This window comes from Rhinatrema bivittatum, chromosome 2 (genome assembly GCF_901001135.1).
Source record: "Rhinatrema bivittatum chromosome 2, aRhiBiv1.1, whole genome shotgun sequence".
Lineage (NCBI taxonomy): Eukaryota > Metazoa > Chordata > Amphibia > Gymnophiona > Rhinatrematidae > Rhinatrema > Rhinatrema bivittatum.
In genome coordinates, this window is record NC_042616.1 from 588,390,944 (window position 1) to 588,408,950 (window position 18,007).

An 18,007-nucleotide genomic window follows, 5' to 3' on the forward strand; every position below is an offset into this window, starting at 1 on the left:
GTGAATCTTCAGGGTATATGGGATTATAGTCTTAATGATCATCACATAGTAACACAGTTCAGAATTTAATATGTAAGTGTGCGTGCACACGTCACCATAGTTTATACACATGAGTTATTGTGAGTGTCCTTTGGCAGTGTGAATTTGTTTGGCAATATATATGAAGAGCAATTCTGATATGCAACAGTATGAAATGTCATCACATGTTATAAATTTCCTCTGAAGAAGGTGAAACAAAGGTGTTTGCTGGGCATTGTATGGTTCCAATTATGAAGATACTGCAGTTTTTAATGTGCTGGACTTTGACCTTTAATAACTACCTTTCATTGAGGATGTTGTGAAATTAACTTTATTAGTATATTTATAAAAGTTTGAATGAGTATTTTCACTGCACATTTACATTTTTTGTGTGCAAATTTGGTATTTTTGGATGGTTTTTAGCCAGTGATTAAAACATTTTTGACCTATGACCCATTGCCAAAGGTTATGAACTAGCATTTTCATCCTTTTTAGAAATACAAATTTATAGTTAAATGTGGTGATTTATGTTTCATATTGTTTATGTACATTATTGAACACAGTGTGGTTATTTGTGTTACTGCCATTTTTTGATATATATATATAGAGAGAGAGAGAGAGAGAAAAAAAAAGTTGTCCAGTTATTCCTGACTGCCACGCCAAATCATTGTGATATTGTCTTTCAACCTCAATTTAAGACAGGAATTAATGGCATCTGTGATTTAAAAAATTGTGTATATGTGAAATATTTTCTCATTACTGTAAATGAAGATGTGTAAAATGGGGCAAATGCAGCACCCATAGTATGCCTTATTGTAGTCAAAACAATTATGGGCTTAACTGAATTCCAATATGCAGTCATATTAAATCTGTATATCCCAGTGATTTATTGCTCCATTTGTATAGTTCTGTTTGACTGCCCTTAAGTTAAACAAATAGGAAGAGGGTGGAACAATCCCATACTGTAAGTTTGCATATGTTTGGGAGCACTGATATGTCTGACATTTTTTACCACCATTTTCTTAACTGAAATTCTGTTTTATCATAGGTATTACAATTGGACACTTGCTGCTCCCATGATCCTTAGTTTGCAAGTTTTCCAGAAAAGTTTGCCTAAGGTGAGTTAACATTTACAGAGCCAAGAGAGGAACTAAGTCCATAAAATTGCTTAGTTGGTGACAAATCCTTTCCTGTATTTCTTTTAATTTTTGTAGTTGAATTTCAGTGCTTGTGAAAGGTATAGGATTGGCAGCATTGGAAGCCAAAGTCCTCCATTTATACACGGAACACACATTGGCAATGACTATACAGATGGTGCACCACTGCCCCACTAATATGCCTCAATCTTGCTGTGTGGGTGGACCATCTCTAGGAGTGAGAGCAATTCGGTCTGTGTTTATGCTATCTTTAGCATCTCTACTGAAACTTCCAAGAACAATACCATCCATTGAAATCTGGACTGAGACTACCCATCCATTTCACATAGGTAACTGAGCAGCTTTCAGATCGTAATGCTTCTGTCACTCTCATTCCGAGCCAGGTTAGAACCAGTGGCACAGAGATGAAAGGTGGAGAAACCCTGTGCCAGTTTAACGTGTTTCATTCCCCCTTCAATGCCTGTATTTCTAAGATAGTATCTCTAACAATGCAGGTATTGTTCCACTGCATGCTCAGTGGTTCAAGTCCCACAATGGCTACATTTGTGGCCAATAGCTGTTCAGTAGCAATGATGACATCCAGACTGGTCTAACCTGCCATCATCCCTTGCCTGCTGTCTGCTGCAATCAATGCTCTTTCTTGTCCACCCCACCCCTACCTCTCCAACCACCACTGTCGCTGGTCTGCTGTCACATCACTCCTTTTCTGCAGTAGCCAGTTAGGGCAGGTGGAAAGGTTGTGGCAGAGATCTTTTGGGAAGGTGAGTTGTAGTGGTTCAAGTTCCTCAGACACCAGCAGTAGGGAAAGGGAAACATCTCTTGTGGTCTAATATAGCCCCTTTTACACAGGCAATAAAGAAACTTTTTCCCTTTCACAAAGCCACAAAAGGCTGCTTACAATTGGCAAGTTAGCGAGTGGGGATTTTCAAGGGCTGTGTATATACTGCAGTAATGAGAAACAATTACAATAACCATATTTCTCAGATTTTTATTAAATATAGCTGGAATGAAACAGGTGTGAGTAATTTTAAACTTTTTGAGATGTTCCAAAGGGTAAGAATAAGAACTCATGGGAGCCCATCACTCATGCCAAAAAATACTTCCTGTATTGTTGTGCATGCTATAAGGGAATCTTTCTCCTTGGCAAATTCTAAACTTTCAAAATAAACCAACCCGGAGAGTTAAAGCCTATATGGCCACCTCTGATGTCCTGTAACATAAATATAGGCACTCACCACTCCTTTGGCTGTAACCGCTTGTGCAGATGTATACTGTTTTAATATTTTGTTTTAATAATTTTTAAATATATATTTGCAATTAAAAAATCTTATGGAGCCATTTGGCTCACTTATCATTGGTTTTACTTCTCAAAATCTAGCCTCTCTTAATTGTTATAATCATTTCGGCAGGGATAACACTTATCTTTGAATGGAGATGTTTCAATATGCCCTTCTCTTATTTAAGTTGCCTGCTTTGCTCACTTTCTCCGCCCACTTAAAAAAAAAATGACGTCATAAAGCACTTGTGTGAAAAAACAGGAAAGTATACCTAACCCACTGAATATACTAACAAGATCTATACCAAAGAATAGGGGTAAATAAAATTACATCATCATTACATCATTTTTATCAATTTTAATTACCGGTACATCAAAATTCTTTACTGAAAATGATTAATTGTATACAAATATTAAGACCTTAAACAGGTCTGAATATACATAACATTCATGTCTCCAATAACAATATCCGCAAAAAGATTGTTTTATGGATATTGTTATTGGAGACATAAATATTTATGTATATTCAGACCGGTTTAAAGTCTTAATGTTTGTATACAATTACCGTGATTTTCAGTAAAGAATTTTGATATAATAAAAATTATTGATAAAAATGTTGATGTAATGATGTCATTTTATTTACCCCTGTTATTTGAAAAAGCACTTAGGACCACAGGTATAACCATTGTTTTTCTGTCAATTCGCATAGGGCCGGATTTTAAATGCCCTGCGCGCGTAAATCCGGCTGGATTTACGCGCGCAGTGCCCTGGCGCGCCTATTTTGCATAGGTCGCCGGCGCGTGCAAGTCCCGGGGCTTCGTAAAAGGGGCGTGTCGGGGGCGTTCCATAAATGACGCGGCGTTTTGGGGGCGTGACACAGCGTTTCGGGGGTGGGCCCGGGGGCATGGCGCCGGCCCGGGGGTGTGGTCGAGGCCTCTGGACCAGCCCCCAGGTTGGGTGATGGCGCGCCAGCAGCCCGCTGGCGCGCGCAGATTTACGTCTACTTTCAGCAGGCGTAAATCTGCCAGCAAAGGTAAGGGGGGTTTAGATAGGGCCAGGGGGGTGGGTTAGGTAGGGGAAGGGAGGGGAAGGTGGGGGGAGGGCGGAGGGAATAGGCAGCATGCGCTGGGCTCGGCGCGCGCAGGTTGCACAAATGTGCACCCCCTTGCGTGCGCTGACCCCGGATTTTATAAGATACGCGCGGCTACGCTCGTATCTTATAAAATCCAGCGTACTTTTGTTCGCGCTCGCGCAAAATTATAAAATCTACCCGATAATTTGGTTTGTCAGAGCTATTCAATCTTGCTCCTTTTGTCTGGCAGTTCTCATGGCTAAAGCTGCACAGTGACGATCTTACAGGAATAAGATAGGGACTGGGTTGGTGGTTTTGGTGATAGTGCTACACTCTGCATTGCAGAAGACCTAGGTTTAATTCCTGGGCCCAGTCTCTGCTGGCCTGGACTTGGGATGCAGCGGAGAGAGCACAGAGTCTCTGAAAGGAGGGAGTGTCTTCTATAGCTCAACAGTGACCGTGGTCAGACTTATGGTCTACATTACCTGAGTTTTGGAGGGAGCCATGGTTTTGTGGCCCTTGACCAAGGGACATCCTTGTGATGGCTGAGTTGGAAAGGGGGTTTGAAAATAAAAGAAAAAATCTTGGATAGTTACAAATGAAGACTTAAGAAACTATAGCCTAGTAATTGCTGGTTCTGATATTGCTTGAAGCCCAAAAGAGGAAAAGAACCAGCCAATCCAAAAAAGAAAAAATGCAAACGCTGAACTTCAGTAAACAGGTTAGTATACCTGTTAATTTAAAACAGTGTTCTTCATTGTGAGACTCATGAGGAACTGCTGACTCTCACAGACTCCCAAGTGCTATCCTGATCGCTATTGCAGTTTATTTTTTAATTGGAGGTGGTATCATTGTATCATGCGAACCAAGTATCTTATCGGCTCACATAGCTGAAAGGAGGAGGGGACAAGCAGCATCATTGGGACTCAAGCCTAGATGTCAGATCAGCAGTAGTGTAGTTTCTGCTTTAGCCCACAATGGGAGAGACTCACAGCTGATGAGGCCCTTATGGGGAAAACCATAAACATGAGCGAATGTGCAGGGGTCCTGACCTGTACTTCTCTCCAGTCCTTGCCTCTCTGATAAAAAGGAGGTAGACATAGCTACCTTGGTTGGTAGGGGTGAAGTTTCAAGGCCTAATGGCCTTGTCATGTTGACATCGCCGCCTTCCACTGATCAGGAAATATGCCCAGGCTCTTACCTCTACCTTACTAATCTCAGCTGAATATGATGCAGTCCCTCGTGTGTTTTCCTTCTCCCTGGTCTCTGCTGTTTGTGGCTGAAAAGATTAAAAAAAAACCTCACAGTAATCCTGATGTCTCAGCATCACCATGTATAGCACATTTGTTTCTGCCACCCTAGATGGATTTTAGGATGTGGAGCAATGTGCTAGTTTCCTGGGTCCCAGTTGTGCTGTCATGTTTCTCCCATGAAGGTGAATTTTGAAAGAGATATGGGTGGGGGGTTTTGAGAGAGGGAGGCAGGTAAGACAGTTTTATTTATTTATTTGTATGGTTTTTTTTTATACCGAAGTATTGGTGTCGGCGTTCACTCCGGTTTACAATTATAACAATGATTTACATTAAAACATCAGGGTAACAAATATAACAACGATTAGCATTAGAACATCGGGGGGAACAATAGAGAGACAATATAAAGTAACACTGGTAAATGCTTGATAACATTGCTAATATAAGGACATTAAGTAGCGTTATAGGTTGATCGGTAAGTATAGTCAAATTTTAGGGTTCGTTTAGCTTAATGCATTAGAGGGGATTTCCCGGTTAGGTTTAGGAGTATGATGGGGGTATGATATACAGGAGGTAGGATATTGGTTACAATGAGGATGGAATGCTATGATAAGTTAGGATGTAGGAGAGATATTAGGAGAATGATCGACTGGTGGGTATTGTCATCTTGATAGGTTTATCCTATCCCATCCTTGTAGGCTTGTTTGAAAAGCCAGGTTTTGAGTAGCTTCTTGAACATTTTGGTATTGCTTTGTAGTCTTAGGCTGTCTGGTAGGGTGTTCCAGAGATGTGGTCCAGCAATTGAGAATGCTCTTTTTCTTACAGTGGTAAGTTTGGCTGTGGTGACTGATGGAATCACTAGTCGTGCTTTGTTTGTTGATCTGGTGTTGCGTTTATTGTGGTGTTTTTGGATTAGGGTGTTAAGGCAGTCATAATCATTGTGGTGAACTGAGTTGTGAATGATTGATAGTGTTTTGAATTCGATTCTTTTTTATTACGAGGAGCCAGTGTAGTCCTTTTAAGACAGGAGAGATATGGTCTGTTCTTTTATGCCCAGTGAGGATTCGCGCAGTGGCGTTCTGTAGTATTTGTAGAGGACATAGGGTTGATTTGGGAAGTCCTATCATAAGCGAGTTGCAGTAGTCGATGCTTGAGAAAATCAGGGATTGTAGAATGGTTCTGAAGTGTTAGGTTTAGTAGTGGTTTGAGGTGTTTGAGAATTGAAAGCTTGTGGAAACCTTCTTTTATTTTCATTGCGATGTGTTTTTTAAGGTTGAGCTCAGAGTCAATCCAGATTCCAAGATCTTTTACGTGTTCTTTTAGCTTGATGGAGTTGTTGTCTATGATAATGGAATGGTTCTGATGTTCTCCAGAGTTGTTTCTTTCAATTAGTATGCATTCAGGTTTGTCTGTATTAATGCATAGTTTCATTTGATTTAGTAGGAGTTTAATTTCGTTGATGAGCATGGCCACGAGTTTCAATGCGTTCTCTATGGTGTTTGTTACTGGAACGATTAGCTGTATGTCGTCAGCATACAGGAAGTAAGTGACGCTGAGAATTGAAAGAAGTTGACATAGTGGTAATAAGTATATATTGAAAAGGATTGCCGATAGCGAGGATCCTTGAGGGACTCCGGTTTCTAGAGGGATGGCTTCGGAGGTGTGGTTGTTCATATTTACTTTGCATGTTCTGTTTTGGAGGAAGGATGTGAACCAATCTAGTGTTTTCCCTGTTAGGCCGATTTCAGAAAGTCTGGAGAGTAGGCTTTTGTGTTTGACTGTGTCGAAGGCGGCAGAGAGATCGATTAGGATGAGGATGTATTATTGACCATTGTCAAATCCCCTTAAGATAAGTGTTTGATATATTGATGAGTAGGGTTTCGGTGCTGTAATTTCTTCTGAAGCCGTGTTGGGTGGAGTATAGGATGTTGCTTGCGTCAAGATGGTCTTCAAGTTGTTTAAGTGTGGCCTTTTCTGTTAGCTTGGTGAGGAACAATAGGTTTGATATGGGGCGATAGTTATTTAGCTCGTTAGGATCGAGGTTCTTTTTTTTTAAGATGGGTTTTATGGTGGCGATTTTTAGTTTGTCTGGTAGTTCTTCTTCTAGTGATTTATTTATGATTGCTGTAATGGTTGGCGTGATGGTTTAGGATATTTCTTTTAGTGATTGTGTTGGTATGGTGTCAAGATCATGACGGGCTGGGTTTAGTGATTTGATTAGTTTCTCCGTTTCAGTAGTTGATATAGTTTCGAAGGAGGCCCAAGGTGTGATATCTTTGCGGATTAGGTGTGAATTGTTGCTTGTGGTGTTATTTACTTTTTCCGTCGTTTTGCTGATTTTGTTTTTAAAGAAGATTGCGAGATCTTGGCTTAGGTTTTTATTTGGAAGAGCGTTGTTGTTCACAGCGATTAGGTTGTTTACTATGTTGAAAAGAGATTTCGGGTTATTTGAGGAGTTTAGGAATTTTTTGCTGTAGTATTCTTTCTTTGACATGTTTATCATGCTTTTGTAAAAAGCAAGATAAGTGCGATATCTTTCTAGCGTTAGTGGGCATTTTTTCGCAAGTCTTTTTCTTTACGTCTTAGGGTGGATTTGGTATCCTTTAGTTGTGAGTTGAACCAAGGGTTGATGTTTTGTCTTTTTGATTTGATCAATTTCGTTCTTTCAGGTTTAAGGTGTTGGCGGTTTCTGTTGTGATTTGATGCCAAGATTGGGTGGCACTGTTTATATTAGAGAGATCTATGTTCAATAATTGTTTTTCGAGCTCATGTTGGAGTAGATCGGGAGTAAATGGCGGTCTGTACTTGAATGAGTATGTTTTGTTGGTTTTATTCTTGTTGATAGCGTTGGTGTGGGTCTTGCATTATAGGAGAAAGTGGTTCGACCATGGGACTTGAGAGTAGGATAGAGTAGAGTTTGAAAAGAAAATGTCGTTTGTGAAAATAAGGTCTAGGGTGTGACCTGCTTTGTGTGTTGGGTTGTTAATGTGTTGGGTAAATTTGAGGGTGGATAGGACATCCATCAGGGTTTGGCAAGGTTGAGATAATGGGGTGATATCAGTGTGGAGGTTGAAGTCTCCTAGCATGATTGTAGGTTTTTTGTTGTTGATGTTTGTTATGAAGAATTCAATAAGAGGGGATATGTCTTTGTCAAGAAGTTTGGAAGGGCAGTAGACTAGGCAGATCTGGAGGTTGTCTGAGTTGAAGAGGGCTATTTCGAATTGCTGAGGGAGAGAGTGAGGGATTTGTTTCATGTTGAAATGTTTTTTGATGATTAGTAATAATCCGCCTCCTCTTCGAGATTTCCTCGGTATTGAGAATATATCGTATGAGCCGTTGGTTATTTGGTTCGTTATTACGTGATCGGTATTTTTGAACCAGGTTTCGGTCACTGCGATGAAGTCTGGATTTTGATCCTGAAGAATGTCTGAGATTAGTATGAATTTCTTTGTGAGGGCTTGAGCGTTTATGAGGAAGGTTAGATAGATCATGCTTTTTATAGATTTATTGAGAATCTTTACTAGGCGTCGTTGCCTTTCTTTTGGTGTGTTTGTGAATGTGGAGAGCATCTTGGACTATTGAATGGGATTAGTGGAGATGTAGTTTTTGTTGTTATGGAGGTATTGGATTGGGGGGTGGTTTCTTAAGTTTGGGAGCTGTCAGTTAGCAGTTGGATTGGATTTTGTGGGTGGTGTTAAGAAAGTGGGGGAAAGAGTGAGATGTGGGAGGGGCGTTTAGAGGGTGGGGGTTCTGAGCCTGGATTTGGGATTGCTGGTTCTGTTGATCTTGGTATACGTGCAGTTCAGCATGAGGGTGTTTTCAAGCTCTCTTATTGTAAGTGTTATGATCCTGAGGCTGGTGGTTGGTCTCAGAGTTGCGTCGTTCGTTGGGCCTGGTGGTGATGGTGAGGGTCGAATGAGGTAGTTAGGCTGGGTGTTGGAGGGTAGTGAATTTGGGTCGGGGATCTTTCAGGTTCGTGCGTCTTAGTCTGGTTGTTGGTAGAGGGGTCACACTAAGGGGGGCACGACAAGAGGCAGGCCCCTTTGGCACGCTCCTTCGGCACGCGACGCCAGAGGCTCGCTTTTGGGGCTTTTAAATTGTCCAGTTAAGTCCCACGTCGCCGCCTAGGGAGCGTCGGTGGGCGGGGTCTAGTCGAGGTCGGAGCAGGAAGGGGCCTGGTTCCATGGCGTTGGCGTGGAGTTGCGGCCGTCAGGACGGCTTGGGGCTCACCGTGGAGGTGGGTCCGGACGGCGGAGGTCTGCATCCTACCGTCCTACCTAGTTTTGAGGAAAGGAGTTGAGAGAGAGAGACAGTCTGGGACAGGATGGGGTCTGAAACACATACTGGTGAGACGAGATGGTTCTCCCAGGACAAGCAGGATGGTAGTCCTCACATGTGGGAGCCCTGTCACGGAAAACTTCTGTCAAAGTTTCTAGAACATTTGACTGGCACACTGAGCATGCCCAGCATGCCATAATCCCTGTAGCCAGAGGGGTCTTCCTTCAGTCTCTCTTTTTTTTTTTTTTTTTTTTTTCCACGCTGCAGTTTGCTCTGTGAGAATTCTCTCACCACTTTTCCTCACAGAAAAACTTGAAGTTATCTTCATTAAAAAGTTCCCTCATAGGGGTTTCCCATAGTGACACTGTTTCTTGACGCTCGGTGAGTAACTTTCCACCATCTCCAGTCTGTTCCTGCTACCTTGTTATCGGTTCCCGCAGGCCACCGACCGTTTTGCGGCCCCTTTTTTCGCTATGGCAATGGGCTTCAGAAAATGTCCACAATGCCCGCGCACGAACATAAGAACATGCCATACTGGGTCAGACCAAGGGTCCATCAAGCCCAGCATCCTGGCCAATCCAGGCCATAAGAACCTGGCAAGTACCCAAAAACTAAGTCTGTTCCATGTTATCATTGCTAGTAATAGCAGTGGCTATTTTCTAAGTCAACTCAATTAATAGCAGGTAATGGACTTCTCCTCCTAGAACTTATCCAATCCTTTTTTAAACACAGCTATACTAACTGCACTAATCACATCCTCTGGCAACAAATTGGAGTTTAATTGTGCGTTGAGTGAAAAAGAACTTTCTACGATTAGTTTTAAATGTGCCACATGCTAGCTTCATGGAGTGCCCCCTAGTCTTTCTATTATCTGAAAGAGTAAATAACCGATTCACATCTACCCGTTCTAGACCTCTCATGTCCATTACTGACTCGCACGATGTTTGTGCTGTGCCTCGGCCCAGCACACGATGTATGTCATTCTAGCTGCGCTCAAATGACCCCAAAGGACAGGCGTGCCCATTTAGACAAAATGGAGTCTCTTTTCAAAATAAAACTAACGCCATCGACTTCCTCCCAGTTATCACTGGCAGGAACATCTTCATCCATCGACAAACCTCGCCAGAAGCAGCAGGGAGGCGGTGACCATCCGTCACTGACGCCATCCAGGGCATCGGTAGTGTCTTCCTCTGTGCCGGAGAAGGACCGGACCAAGCACCGAGGGAAACATAGTCACCGGCACTGATGCGATTTCACACCTGGTGCCAGCACTGACACCGCATCAGCTTCGATGGCTATCGAGCCGGTTGTGAAGAGGGCCCGGGGAGAGGAGCCTCCATCCTACTCTGCAACCAAGACCCCGAGGCGTTACCCACAGACATCTGTGTCAGGTACTGAGCCCCCACAGATTCCTGTGGAGGTGCCAGTAGCGCCTAGCCTGCCTCCCCCTGTAGCTGCATTACCTATACCAGCTTCCAGGGAGGAGCTGGACATCCTTGTTCGCCAGACGGCCCTCGATGCCTTCCGGAACCTGCATCCGCCATAGATACCGGTCCCCATACTGACACCGGAGCCATCGATATTTACACCGTTGCTTGACCGCCTTGATACCCTCATCAGTGCCCTTCTGACTCAGCCTGTCCCATCGGCACAGAGTCGAACTTCCGAACCTCCGAAGCCCCCTATACCATTCCAGGGTCCTCTGAGGACGAGGACATGGACTCTAGTCCTATTCCAGCTCCACTTCCATCAATGCTGGAACCAGTTCCAGGTCTGTTGGGGCTCTCGGGATCGAAGCACCCACGGTTCCCTTCGATGCATTCGATGTAGTCTAAGTCTCCATCGGTGCCGCTGCATCCTCCATCGAGGCCTCCATCCATGCCTGCATGTCCTGGAATATCAGACATTTTCCCTCCCTCGGGATCTCAACCAGAGACCTCTTACGATCCATGGAAGGATGTTGACATGGACACTTCCACAGAGGACATACTCTCAGAGCCTTCTTCTCCAGAAGAAAGGAGACTGTCCCCTCCAGAGACCTCTCCTTTGCTAACTTCATAAAAGAAATGTCTAAAACCATCCCTTTTGATGTGGTCACCGAAGAGGACACCCGTCACAAGACGTTAGAAGTCCTTCAATTCGTAGATGCCCCCAAGGAAATTATGGCCATTTCAGTCCACAAAGTGCTCTTGGATCTGCAACATCACCTATGGGAGCACCCTTGCACTGACCCACCAGTCAATAGAAAGACAGATGCAACATATCTGGTCCAACACACTCCAGGTTTTCAGAAGCCACAGCTACCTCACAATCAGTGGTCGTGGAATCTGCGCAGAAGAAGTCCAAGAGATTGCGCCCTCATTTTTCAGCTCCCTGGAAAGGGACAAAGATTTTTGGATGGCCTAGGTCAGGAAGTCTTCCAGGGCTCTGTTAGTGTCACGCATAGCTGCCTATCAGTTATATATGACACAATACTAGAGGAATCTGTTGAAGCAAGTCCAGGGGATAGCAGACTCCCCTCCCCCAACAACAGGAGAACCTCACTGCCATTCTCCAAAAAGGCCTTGATGCAGGGAAACATGAGGTCAGAGTTGCATATGATTCCTTTGAGATGGCTTCTCATTTATCTGCAGCAGGAATCAGTGCCAGAAGATGGGCCTGGCTTAAGGCCGGAAGTTCAGGATAAGCTCGCTGATCTCCCATGTACTGGAGATTAATCTCTTTGGCGACAAGATACAGGACGCAGTGGCTCAATTAAAGAATCATCATGAGACCCTGCGTCAGCTTTCCACAGTCAATAAAGAAACTCCCTCCTATGCTCGAAAGACCACGAGAAGGGATCCCAGAAGACCCTTTTATCGCTCATGCAAGTACTACCCACCTACATCTCGCATGAGACCAGCCAGACCACCTCAAAGAGGACATCCACGTCAGACCAAGGCGTGCAGACCTCAACCAGCTCTGCAAATGGGCCCAGTCTCTGGATTTTGAAACCTGTCCAGAGAACAGCAGCCACTCTATGAATTCAAAACCAGACTTGCCTGTAGGAGGTCGGCTACACCACTTCATAACCAACTGGCGCCGCATTACGACAGACTAATGGGTAATATCCATTATAACCCAGGGATAACATCTAAATTTCCTCATGGTACCTCCGGATTCACCACCCAATCTATTGTGGATCCGAAGAGATCACATAAGCCTTCTAGAGTCAGAACATTCCACCTTATTGAGCGCCAGGGCTGTGGAAGCCGTTCCCCTGGCACAGCAGGGCAGAGGGTTCTATTCCCGCTATTTTCTAATTCCAAAGAAATCAGGCGGCCTCAGCCCCATCCTAGATCTCCGCAATCTCAACAAATTTCTACAAAAAGATTCAGGATGGTGTCTCTAGGCACCATGCTTCCCCTTCTACAACAAAGAGACTGGCTCTGTTCTCTGGATCTTCAAGACGCCTATGCTCACATTCCCGTATCCCCACATTACCGCAAATACATGTGTTTTATTGTGGGGCATCAGCATTTTCAGTACCAGGTTCTGCCTTTCGGACTTGCTTCGGCACCCCGTGTATTTACAAAGTGCCTAGCAGTGGCTGCGGCCCATCTATGCAAAAACAGCATACACTTGTTTCCTTACCTGGTTGATTGGCTAATCAAGAGCCAATCCAAGCAAAGAGCTCTCAAAACGCTGAAGCTCACTTTCAATCTGCTACACTCATTGGGGTTTCTCATCAATTACCAGAAATCCCACCTTAATCTATTTTACCTTCTTACCTGTATCAGAGCAGATTTGGACACCACAGACGCAGACACACTCTCCAGACTAGCTACATCTCTGCGCACAAAGAAAATGGCCTCAGCCCATCAATTCCTCACATTGCTGGGCCACATGGCTTCCACGGTCCACGTCACTCCTATGGCCAAGCTAGCCATGAGAATAACTCAATGGACTTTGAAATCTCAGTGGCTACAAGCCACTCAGCCTCTTTCATCCAAGATCCATGTAACCAACCAGCTGCGTCTCTCACTTCTCTGGTGGACAAACAAGGCTAATAAGTCTACACTTCCAGCAACCAGTTTCTCAAGTGACCTTAACCACGGACACATCCAACTTAGGTTGGGGAGCTCATGTGAACAACCTTCAAACTCAAGGGACTTGAACACAACTCGAAGCAAAGTTTCAGATCAACGTCCTAGAGCTTTGAGCCATGCGTTATGCTCTATATGCGTTCCAGGACTGCCTTTCACACAAGATTGTTCTCATACAGACAGACAACACAGTTGCAGTGTGGTACTTGAACAAACAGGGAGGAACAGGCTCTTATCTCCTCTGCCAAGAAACCGCGCAGATCTGGGCCTGGGCCCTTGCACACTCCATACATCTCCGGGCCACTTACCTGGCAGACATACAGAACTAGTAGCAGATCGCCTCAGTTGAGATTTCCATCCCCATGAGTGGTCTCTGGATCCTGTGGTAACGACCAAAATCTTCCATCGCTGGGGGTCAACCAACAATCGACCTCTTTGCTTCCCAATTGAATCACAAAGCGGACAGATTCTGTTCCCTGCACAGGCAACAAAACACGTTAGCCATGGACGCCTTCACTCGCCCCTGGAACACAGGCCTCCTATATGCATATCCTCCGATACCACTGATAGCCAAAACTCTCGTGAAATTACAACAGGACACAAAGGGTCAATGATACTCATAGCCCCCTATTGGCCTTGACAAGTATGGTTTCCCATGCTTCTCGCCCTCTCCATATAAGAACCAATTCACCTGGGCACAGCGCCCAATCTCATAACTCAGAACCAAGGCATGTTACACCACCCGAACCTTCAGACCCTATCCCTCACAGCCTGGATGTTGAAAGCCTGATCCTACAACCGCTCAATCTTTCAACTAAAGGCTCTCAAGTGCTTGTAGCTTCACGCAAGCCTTCCACACGAAAATCCTACCTTTCTAAGTGGAATAGATTCACCACGTGGTGCACTCAAGGTATCGACCCCTTCTCCTGCCCCACTCCATCCCTATTAGACTATCTCTGGCACCTTTCAGACTCTGGTCTCCAGACTTCCTCGGTGAGGGTACACCTCAGTGCCATCTCAGCGTACTACAAGGGAGTAGGGGATGCCCCAGTAACTGCGCAACGCCTTGTGAGTTGGCTTATGAGGGGCCTGCTGCAACTTAAGCCCCCTCTACGGCCACCAGTTACCGAATGGGACTTAAACGTAGTATTTACAAGACTCATGCGTTCCCCATTTGAGCCTTTGCACTCCTGCGATGTTAAATTTCTTACATGTAAAGTTCTTTTCCTAGTAGCCATTATATCTGCTTGAAGGGTTAGTGAGTTACAAGCACTTGTCACATACTCGCCCTATACAAGGTTCCTCCATGACCGAATGGTCCTCCGTACTCACCCTAAATTCCTTCCCAAGGTGGTTACTGACTTTCAAATGAATCAGTCTATAGTCTTGCCCACATTTTTTCCAGGGTGAGAAAGTTTTACACACCTTGGACTGTAAATGTGGACTTGCATTTTACCTAGGCCGCATTGCAGTCCATAGGAAATCCACCCAACTCTTTTCTTTTGATAAAAACAAACTGGGAGTTGCAGTGGGCAAACAAACTCTCTCCAACTGGCTAGCAAACTGTATCGAATTCTGCTATGAAAAAGTAGGCCTTCCTCTCCAGGGACGAGTGAAGGCGAACTCAGTAAGAGCCATGGCAACCTAAGTAGCATACTATCGTTCAGTACCGATTGCTGAGATCTGTAAAGTTGTAACATGGAGCTCTCTTCACACATTTGCAGCATATTACTGCCTGGATCAAGATTCTGCCTTTGGCCAATCCATCTTGAAGAACTTATTTCCAGTATGATCCCAACTCCTTCCACATCCATCTGCTGTGATTTTCAGGCTGCCTCATTTTTCCCAAAAGTGCACCAGTTGTTGTGCCTGTTGCACAAGTTGTATGCTGTTGGTCAGATTTAAACATGAGTCAGCCTGTAGCTTGCTAATCACCCACATGTGAGAACTACCATCCTGCTTGTCCTGGGAGAAAGCAGAGTTGCTTACCTGTAACAGGTGTTCTCCCAGGACAGCAGGATATAGTCCTCATGAAACCCACCGGCCACCCTGCATAGTTGGGTCCGAAGCCATTTTATTATTTTATTTTTTCGCTCGCACCTTTCCCTACAAATGAGACTGAAGGGAGACCCCTGTGGCTACAGGGATTGACTGGCACACTGGGCATGCTCAATGTGCCAGTCAAAAGTTCTAGAAACTTTGACAGAAGTTTTCCGTGACAGGGCTCCATCTGATAACGTCACCCACATGTGAGAACTACATCCTGCTGTCCTAGGAGGTAAGCAACTCTGCTTTATTGACTTGTGACCCCCATGCAGGAAGATTTTGTCGCCCTGTAGGATCCACGGTGGCACCTACTTTAAAAATAGTGAAGTCCACTGACTTAAAATATTAATATAAATATTTTTCTGTCAGCAAGATAGGCCCTCAAACAGAATTTTTAAGTTTTAAAAAAAATAAAAATAAAAATTAGAGAAGTATGGAAATGGTCACAAGTCCAAGGTCAGTGGCTTCAAGGCCTCCATCTGTGGGCACTGGTTATCCCATCATGGATATCCATTCTGTCTGCTATTGCTGCCTGGACCTAGGATGCAGCTACTCTGTGCCTAGATGATGGAGGCCATAAGGAAGGTGCTGGCAGATAAGAACTTGACGCCTCGGTGTGAGGCTGATTAGTGGAGCCACTTCTTGATAAAGAGCGACTTGTTCCCAGGGAAATCAAGACTGGATCCTTCCTTCTCTTGCTTCTGCAAGTGGTGGTACCAGTTTTTGTATCCATCTTGGGTCAGGTGTTCAGCGTGGTGTAAAAGCCCTGGTACCAGGTGAGGTGCTGTGAAGAGTGCCTAAACAACTTGAGGACTCACTTCAGGGACATCTCTCTCATAATCAAAGAAAAGACTGCCACCTTTGGCACAAAACTCTACTGGAACAGGCCCCTTCTTGACACTGAGCCTGAACATAGCCTCATCAGTTCAAGTCCCATCAACCTTTATGGCACAGAAGATCCCCATGGTGTCGGGCCTTTTAATTTATCAGGACCCAAGGCTGACCAAAGTGCTGTCTGTCATTGGCGCAGTGCTCACATTCCAGGGCACAGTCTACACTCTGTGTGGTAATGCAAGGTGCCGTTAATGTCGGAACAAAGCACCTGATGCGTAAGCCCAAGAATTCCACTGCTAGCATTTGACACAGAAGGAGATGTTACTGGTGCTTTCTATTTTGGGAGTTTATTGATGCTTTACTGACAACCTATTTGGGTCTCTGAAGAGGATCTTTCTCTAACTCTTGTGCAGAGGATCCCTCAGGCTTTAAGTGCCCAGCTTTTGGAGCAGTAAAGAATTTTTCCCTGTACGTACCAGGATCATTCCAGACGGTGGGTTATGTCCCCATTCCAGCAGGTGGAGTCAGAACAAAAAACTCTCAGGGGAGGTTCCATATAACCATGCCTCCCCTGACTCAATTCTCAGTATAGTTCTGACTCCAGCAGGTGTGAGCAGGGGACACTGAGGTCCCCAGCACTTGGCCTTAGGCTTTTCAATTTTCTACTATTTCTTCAAGAGGGATCAAGTTTATTAAATTTTAGAGATTTAGCTCTTCTATACCTTGACAGCCAAGGCAGAAACCCCTTCCTCAGTGAACAGGGACTTGCTGACAGGCTGTTTTACCTATTTTTCTTTCTTCTTCACTTATTTCCCTCCTTCCCCTATTTGTTATTTTTTATAGGGCTGAAGGTAAGTGTCTTTTTCTGTTTTTTAAAGCGTCGTGGGATTCTTCGAGATAGAGCATTCACGGCTGAGGGTGCATATCGGTAGTGCTGTTTTCACTCCCCTCTTGCCTGTGTTGGTGCAAACCCACCCCGCCTTTTTCGGTGTGAGGAGTCTCCCGGTCCACGGCCCCGCGACGTTATATTCCCCGGGGCCGCTTGCCGCCGGGAAGGGTCATTCCCCCGGCGGTTTTCTCTGGGCCAGTGGGTGGGTTTCAGGGCCGTGCCGGCGCTTTCGCCGTTTCTTTCACCGGTTTCGGCGCAAACTGCACCTCCCTCCCCCTCCCCCCTCGCTCTCTTCTCACCGAGTCAGCGGCAGTAGTGTGGCGACGACTTCGTGGACAGAGGGGATTTTCTTCTCTGCGAAAGACTTTTTGTTCTTCTCATGTCGTCTGAGGGGGAGGACAGCCTCGCTCCGGGGGACACAGAGCGGCTTCAGGACCGCGGGGGCAGAGACTCAACTTTCTTCCTCTCTGTCTTTTCCAGTCACCAGAGCGCTACCGGAGAGTCAGTTTTGTGGGAACTCAGATAATTTTTTCTCCCCTGAGTTCATAGTCCTGATGAACAGGGCTTTCATGCATTGCAAGGACTCCCTGTCAGGAGGGGGGATACTCCCCCGATTAAGAGACCGTGCCCGGCTCCCCCCTTAGGAGGTCTCTTCACACAATTGACCGGTTCTCTCACTGCGGGGGTTCCAGGAACTTCGAAGACCTCCCCTGTTAATCCACCAGCTCCACAGCCAACGGGAGGAGAAGTTGGAGGTGACCCTCTATTAGATCAGCTCACAGATGACCCCTCCCTGACAGCTCAGGTCGAAGGGGATGATCCCAGAGTTCTGCGGATTTTTCAGGCGGGGGAGTTAGAGGATCTCATTCCACACATCCTTCAGGAGATGGATATTGACCCTCCGCCAGAGCCGGTGGCTCCAGATCCGAATGTCAAGAAGGGGGATCCACTTCTTGCTGGCCTTCGGCCGCTAGCAAAGGCTTTTCCCACCCATCACAGTATTTTACAGCTAATTGCCAGAGAATGGGACACTCCAGAGGCCAATCTTAGGGTTGGAAGAGCCATGGACAAATTATATCCTCTGCCGGCGGATTTCTTGGAA

At 45.2% G+C, this 18,007-nt stretch overlaps 1 protein-coding gene across 8 annotated transcripts in view; it reads left to right on the forward strand.

Moving 5' to 3' along the window:
- LPIN2 (lipin 2) overlaps window positions 1-18,007 on the forward strand; it is a 397,530-nt gene that overhangs the window by 241,900 nt on the left and 137,623 nt on the right. For all 8 annotated transcript variants that reach the window (XM_029591076.1, XM_029591075.1, XM_029591073.1 and 5 more), the window contains one exon: window positions 1,067-1,136. In XM_029591076.1, coding sequence (XP_029446936.1) covers window positions 1,067-1,136 — 70 coding nt within the window. The remainder of the gene's footprint in view (window positions 1-1,066; window positions 1,137-18,007) is intronic.